Source organism: Gorilla gorilla, chromosome 16, assembly GCF_029281585.2.
Source record: "Gorilla gorilla gorilla isolate KB3781 chromosome 16, NHGRI_mGorGor1-v2.1_pri, whole genome shotgun sequence".
NCBI classification, from domain to species: Eukaryota; Metazoa; Chordata; class Mammalia; order Primates; family Hominidae; genus Gorilla; species Gorilla gorilla.
The window spans coordinates 44,365,542-44,373,108 of NC_073240.2; the positions used below are offsets into that span (position 1 = coordinate 44,365,542).

The 7,567-nt window shown below is 45.9% G+C and overlaps 1 protein-coding gene across 21 annotated transcripts in view; it reads right to left on the reverse strand.

The window, feature by feature from the left end:
* Positions 1 to 7,567, reverse strand: part of PPIP5K1 (diphosphoinositol pentakisphosphate kinase 1) — a 57,346-nt gene that overhangs the window by 20,198 nt on the left and 29,581 nt on the right. For 11 of the 21 annotated variants that reach the window (XM_063698960.1, XM_063698959.1, XM_063698957.1 and 8 more), the window contains one exon: positions 5,466 to 5,603. In XM_063698960.1, coding sequence (XP_063555030.1) covers positions 5,466 to 5,603 — 138 coding nt within the window. Of the gene's footprint in view, positions 1 to 5,465; positions 5,604 to 7,083; positions 7,267 to 7,567 lie in introns of all 21 variants that reach the window. The other 10 variants (XM_055363552.2, XM_055363551.2, XM_055363549.2 and 7 more) reach the window with 1 other exon arrangement.

A 7,567-nucleotide genomic window follows, 5' to 3' on the forward strand; every position in this document is an offset into this window, starting at 1 on the left:
GTAGTGTTCTATTTCCTTACTAATTTTCTTCTTCTTTTTTATTTTAATAGAGACAGGATCTCACTCTGTCACCCAGGCTGGAGTACAGTGGCACAATCACAACACACTACAACAGCCTTAACTTCCTGGGCTCAAGGAGTCCTCTCACCTTAGCCCCTCGGATAGCTGGGACTACAGGCATGTGCCACCATGCCCAATTAAATTCTTAATTTTTTGTAGAGACAGGGTCTCACTATGTTACCCAGACTGGTCTCAGATTCCTGGGCTTAAGCGACACTCCTGCTTATCCTTCCTTGTCCTCCTAAAGTGCTGGGATTTCCTTACTAATTTTCTGTGTGTGTTTTTTTTTTTTTTGAGACGGAGTCTCACTCTGTTGTCCAGGCTTGAGTGCAGTGGTGCGATCTCGGCTTATTGCAAGCTCCACCTCCCGGGTTCACGCCATTCTCCTGCCTCAGCCTCCCGAGTAGCTGGGACTACAGGCGCCCGCCACCACGCCCGGCTAATTTTTTTGTATTTTTAGTAGAGATGGGGTTTCACCATGTTAGCCAGGATGGTCTCAATCTCCTGACCTTGTGATCCACCCGCCTCAGCCTCCCAAAGTGCTGGGATTACAGGTGTGAGCCACCTCACCCGGCCATTTCCTTACTAATATTCTGATGAGTTGTTCTGTCCATTATTAAAAGTGAGTATTGGCTGGGCACAGTGGCTCATGCCTGCAACAACAGCATTTTGGCCAAGGCAGGAGGATCACTTAAATCTAGGAGGTCAAGGCTGCAGTGAACTATGATCACACCACTCCAGCCTGGGCAACAGAGCAAGACTCTGTCTCTAAAAATGAAATAAATAAAAGTAGGTATTGAAGTCTCCAACTACTATTGTAGAATTCTTCCTTCAATTCTGTCAATGTTTGTGTCATGTATTTTGGGGCTCCGTTATTTGGTATGTGTTTATAATTGTTTTATCTTCCAATAAATTGACCTCATTATCAATATATGACTTTCTCTTACTTGTAACAACTTTTTTTAAAGAGACAGGGTCTTGCTATGTTCCCCAGTTGGAGTACTCCTGGGCTCAAGCAATCCTCCCACTTCAGCCTCCCAAGTAACTAAGACTGCAGGTATGCACCTCTGCACCCAGCTCCCCTTGTAACAATTTTTTTACTTAAAAACTATTTTGTCTAATACTGGTATAGCTACTTCAGCTCTCTTTTGGTTACTATTTGCACAGAATATCTTTTTCTATCCTTTTACTTTCAACCTATTTGTGTCTTTGGACCTAATGTGAGACTCTTCTCAAATATAAGACACCTGGCATACACACACACACACACACACACACGCAGGCACGCACAAGGAAAGGTGGAATCTGTCAGGAAACAAAACAACATGAGAGAATATTACCAAAATTACAGTTAAAGGTATAAGTTGGAAGTCTGTCTTATTAGACTTTTCATTTGTTTATAATTATAATTGATATTATAATTATAATTAAATATTGACATTGTTAGAGTAAATAATAATTTTTTTTTTTTCAGATGGAGTTTCGCTCTTGCCATCTACGCTGGAGGCCAGTAGCACGATCTTGGCTCACTACAACCTCCACCTCCCAAGTTCAAGCGATTCTCCTACCTCAGCCTCCTGAGTAGCTGGGATTACAGGTGCCCGCCACCATGCCTCGCTGATTTGTGTATTTTTTAGTAGATACAAGGTTTCACCATGTTGGCCAGGCTGGTCTTGAACTCCTGACCTCAAGTGGTCCACCCTCCTTGGCCTCCCAAAGTGCTGGGATTATAGGCGTGAGCCACCATGCCCAGGCATTAAAAGTATAAACTATAAATTAATAAATTAAAAACACAAAACACTATTATATTTTCCTAAATCTTGATTGCTTTTCTTCTGCTCACCTTATTATAATAGTCTTTCAATTAGAAAACTGTTGGAGTTTTCTATTTTTATTTATTTATTTATTTTTTGAGACACGCTCTCAGTCTATCACCCAGGCTGGAGTGCGGTGGCACAATCTCGGCTCACTGCAACCTTCACCTCCCAGGCTCAGGTGATCCTCCCACCTCAGCCTCCCAAAGAGCTGGGACCCCAGGTACATGCCACCATACCTGGCTAATTTTATTTTTATTTTTTTGTAGAGGTGGGGTTTTGCCATGTTGCCCAGGCTGATCTTGAACTCTTGAACTCAAGTGATCTGCCAGCCTCAGCCTCCCAAAGAGCTGGGATTACAGGTGTGAGCCACCATGCCTGGCTGAATTTTTGTTTGTTTGTTTTTATTATTATCATTTTTTAGAGATGGAGTCTCGCTGTGTTGCCCAGGCTGGAGTACAGTGGCACAATCTCAGCTCACTGCAACTTCTGCCTCCCTGGTTCTAGCAATTCTTCTGCCTCAGCCTCCCAAGTAGCTGGGACTACAGGTGCATGCCACCATGCCTGGCTAATTTTTTGTATTTTAGTAGAGACGAGGTTTCACCGTATCACCCAGGCTGGTCTCGAACTTCTAAGCTTGGGCAATCCACCCTCCTTGGCCTCTCAAAGTGTTAGGATTACAGGTGTGAGCCACCATGCCTGGCCTTAAAATTTTTACTTTAAGTAATATTCTATTTTCTATAAAAATATTTAAGAACTGCAAATTAGAAAATAAACCAATTCAACATTAAATAAATAAATAGAGTCTCTTGTGGACACTTTAAAAAGTGCGTTCTGGGCCAGGCGCAGTGACTCATGCCTGTAATCCCAGCACTTTGGGAGGCCAAGTCAGGCGGATCACGAGGTCAAGAGATTAAGACCATCCTGGCCAACATGGTGAAACCCTGTCTCTACTAAAAAAATACAAAAATTAGCTGTGTGTGGTGGTGCACACCTGTAGTCCCAGCTATTCGGGAGGCTGAGGCAGAAGAATCACTTGAACCTGGGAGGCAGAGGTTGCAGTTAGCCAAAATCACGCCACTGCACTCCAGCCTGGCAACAGAGTGAGATTCCATCTCAAAAAACAGAAAAAAAGAAAAAAAAAGTGCATTCTGGTCAGGTGTTGTGGCTCACACCTGTAACCCTAGCACCTTTGGAAGGCCGAGGTGGGTGGATCACCCGAGGTCAGGAGTCCAAGACCAGCCTGGCCAACATGGCGAAATCCTGTCTCTACTAAAAATTCAAAAATTAGCCGGGCATGGTGGCACTCCAGCCTGGGTGACAGAACAAAACTCCATCTCAAAAAAAAAAAAAATGCATTCTGAGGCCAGGCACAGGTTGTTCATTTGCCTTACAATGTTTTTAAGGAATGCTCTCTGCACAGCCACTTTTCTGCCCTGAATAAGTTAGAGTTAGGTAAAACAAAGGTAGGCACTTTGTGTCAATCCTTCAAGTAGCCCACCAACAAATTAGAAAAGACAAAATTCTTTGAGAATAAGGTCTTCTCCGCTCCTTCTGGAACCAGGAACCAGGGTCCTACATTGAGAACACGGGCTGTCATCTTCAAGAGCACAACCAAGCCAGGGAGGCGGGGTGGGGCAAGAGTGAGTAAAAATGCTGCAAAGCTTTTCTGCCATTTTTAGGTTGCCTCTTTCTGGATTCAGCATTTTCCTGGTTACTGAAAATCTTTTACTATTCTCCAGAGTTCTCACAATGTTGGTTCTAGTAGTTTTTTCTTACTTTTTGGTGTTTCTGTGGATGAACAAGCCCTTGGAGCTACCTACCTAACACATGATTTAATTTTTACTTTTAGATTTCCGATCCATATGGAGTTTATCCTGGTATAGAGTGTGGGTTCAATTTCAATTTTGTCAGATGCCTATTCAATTTACCCCCCGTCCATTTACTGAAAAGTCTTTCTGGCTGGGTGTGGTGGCTCACACCTGTAATCCCAGCACTGTGGGAGCCCAAGGTGGGGTGGATCACCTGAGGTCAGGAGTTCAAGACCAGCCTGGGCAACATGGCAAAACCCCATCTCTACTAAAAATACAAAAATTAGCCAGGCATGGTGGCTTGTGCCTGTAATCCCAGCTACTCAGGAGGCTGAGGCAGGGAGAACTGCTTGAACCCAGGAGATGGAGGTTGCAGTCAGCTGAGATCCTGCCACTGCACTCCAGCCTGGGTGACAGAGTGAGACTCTGTCTCAAAAAAAGTCTTTCTGTCACACCTGTAATGCCAGTGCTTTGAGAGGCCAAGGCAGGAGGATCGTTTGAGCCCAGGAGTTCTAGGCTGCAGTAAGCTACGACTGCAAAAATCAAAACTAAAATGACATTTTATAGAATGATTTAAAATGTGGTAGGGCTAGTATTTGCTCACTGCTCTTCTTTTTAGGGTTTTCTCTCTCTCTTCTCTTTCTCTCTCTCTCTCTCTTTCGTGGTAGCATCTTGCTCTGTCCACCCAGGCTGGAGCGCAGTGGCGTGATCATAGCTCACTGCAGCCTTGAACTCCTGGGTTCAAGTGATCCTCCCGTTTCAACATCCCAAGTAGATGAGACTACAGGCATACACCACCATGCATAGCCTTTTTTTTTTTTTTTTTTTTTCTGGAGAGATGGGGGTCTCACTATGTTGCACAGGCTAGTCTTGAACTCCTGGACTCAACAATCCTCCTGCCTCAGCCTCTAGAGTTGCTGGGATTACAAATGTGAGCCACTGCACCCCGCTCATTCTTCACTGTTCTTGGTTGTTTATTTTTCAATGAAAACTTTAGAATTCAGGAGTGATATTTCCATGATGTTTAGTTGGCCTATGCAATTATCCTTTTTTTTTTTTTTGGAGATGGAGTCTCGCTCGGTCACCCAGGCTGGAGTGCAGTGGTGCGATCTTGGCTCATAGCAACCTCCGCCTCCTGGGCTCAAGCAGTTCTCCTAGCCTCCCAAGCAGCTGGGACTACAGGCACACACCAACATGCTCAGCTAATGTTTGTATTTTTTTTTTTTTTTTTTGAGATGGAGTCTCACTCTGTTGCCAGGCCGGAGTGTAGTGGCGTGATCTCGGCTCCCTGCAAACTCTGCCTCCCAGGTTCAAGCGATTCTCCTGCCTCAGCCTCCTGGGTAGCTGGGACTGCAGGCGCACACCATTGCGCCCAGCCAATTTTGGTATTTTTAGTAGAGGCAGGGTTTCACCATATTGGCCAGGATGGTCTCCATCACTTGACCTCGTGATCCACCCGCCTAGCCCTCCCAATGTGCTGGGATTACAGGCATGAGCCACTGCGCCCGGCCTTATTTTTTTTCAGTAGAGACAGGTATTGCCATCTTGGCCAGGCTTGTCTCAAACTCCTGACCTCAGGTGATCCACCTGCCTCGGCCTCCCAAAGTGCTGGGATAACAGACATGAATCACTGCGCCCAGCCAGCAATTATACATTTTTAAGTGTACTTTTGTGTCTTTGTAGATTGCCTAACTAGCTTTCTAATTTACTACTTTCTCATATTCTAGGAAGCATGGGCATGGGGGCAGAGAGAAGGGTAAAAAAATAAGAGTATCCATACCTGCAGATGCCTGTGCCTGGGCATCAGTGTGGCGTTGGCAGACTCTACTCAAGAATTCACTCACTTGACGTAGGGAAAGGGCATTATGCAGTGTTTCCAGAGGGTAGATGGTAGGCACCATGGAACACCCTTCAAACCCTGTTTGAAAAAAGATGGGCAAAGTCAATGTTACTCCTGCCAGATATACCCCAACTGGCCAAGGAAGCATGGAGAGTCCCTGAGAGCCATCAGGAGAGTCCGTGGCTTTTGGAGTGTGGGGTATCCAAGACTCTTAGGAGAGGGAACTCTTTAGAGCCCCTAGGGAGTCTGTTTTTCTCACCTTCAGATTTCCTAAAACATCTACCTGCTAAGGCCTCAAGGTGAATCAAATCACCTCTCATGCTACCTATGGAGAGCTTGCAATGTCTCATGGAAAAATAAACAGAATCCCAGTAGGGTAGGCACCAACGTTGCTCTCACACTTTCTAGGGGAATAAAACAAGGATCCAGAGGTAAGGGGTGAAACTGCAGATCTAACATGAGATAGGGAGGTCAGGGAGCTGGGAAGAAACAGCAGATTTTGGGTATCATGAATAAGAGAACCAGATTAAGGAGAAGGACATGGAATCTGAGAAGGGGTTCATGCAAATTTAGGATGTTGGCAGAAAGGCTAGAATACTTGGATGCAAACTGGAGGGCATGCAATACACATGAAGCTCAGCCCAGGAAAACCACATGCATGAACAGGATGGGGATGGAAGTTCTTTCTTGGTAATTTCCATCACATCAAAGCTTCACTCTTCTGATCTACTGGAAAACCCCAGACTTGCTAGGATCTTTCTACTTCATCAGAAAAATGAGGCAAATGCCCTAGAAAAAAGAAAAAGTACTGATTCTCTGCTCTAAACCCAAGAATTCCAATGTAGGCCTATCAGTCTGGGTAGGGTCAAGGATAAACATAAATATGTAACCCTAATACTAGGGACTGGTGACGGAAAAAATGTCCCCATTGGAGGATCAAGAAAAACACATCCAAACCACTATCTCAGTCCCCAATCTTTCCTATGCCTCCTCAATATCTCCTTAAAGGGACTAAGGATACACGGGACAACGAAGTCTATGCAAGACAGCTTCCTGTTCACCAGTGACTAAAGCCCATAACTCAAAAGGATTATAACCTGACCATCTTCGAACCTCTGGACTTTGCCCAAAGGATACAACTGAGGCTTCTGTGCCTCAATTTCCCCCGTGATCTAGTGGCAGGAGGGCAGGAAAGTTACTGTCTCTAGCTCCTCAGAGTGGCTAGAAAAACATTTGGATTTGAAGATGGTGGTAGTAGAGGGTTAGAGTGATAAGAACAGATTCCAAGGCAAGAGATTACTCCTGTATTGAACAGAACTGGGGAATGAGTAACATTAGGGGGCGGTGAGAAAGGAGAATAGGAAAGGGATGAGCAGCCAATGCTACAGCTACCAGGCAGTCTGGCCCCAATCCCATCCAAGCGACTAAATGCAAGTTACGTAACCTTAGGGCAAATAGGAGAAAGAAATAGGTGGGCTCTCCTGCCAGAAGTGCAAAAAGCAAAGCAGTCAGACCCAGCCAGGGTAGTGGCAGCAGCCAGCTTGGTGGCAGGGGGTACCGTAGAGGCACTCGGGGTCATCCTGGCCTGAGCGCAGCCAGTTCCGGAAGAGGCGCAGGTGGTAGGAGCACTGGTGCAGGTGATGCGCCAGCGTGGCATCCAAGGAGACTGGCCGGCCCCCTGTACAGTCAGAGGAAAAACTGCGCAGCAACCGGACCACAGGGTGCTGGTCATCCAGCAGCTCTGGAGGGGGTGAGGGGACCACGGCAGGAAGCACAAAGATAGAGAAAGAGAAGAGGGAGAGACAATGAGGGGGGCACTGACTAGCACAAGCATTACTGGGAGGTGGGGGCACTCAGATCCAAGGTGAGCTAAGAGAGAAGCGGAGATGGTCAGAGCCACTGGGCATCTCTTGCAGGGAAGAACAGTGGTGTCATCATACAATGAGTCTGAAAGAAGGGATAAGTGAGATCTCATCATACAGCAATGCCTTCCCCTTGCTCCTTGAGCATAATTCAGTCAGTGCTTGTAGACATCAGTCACA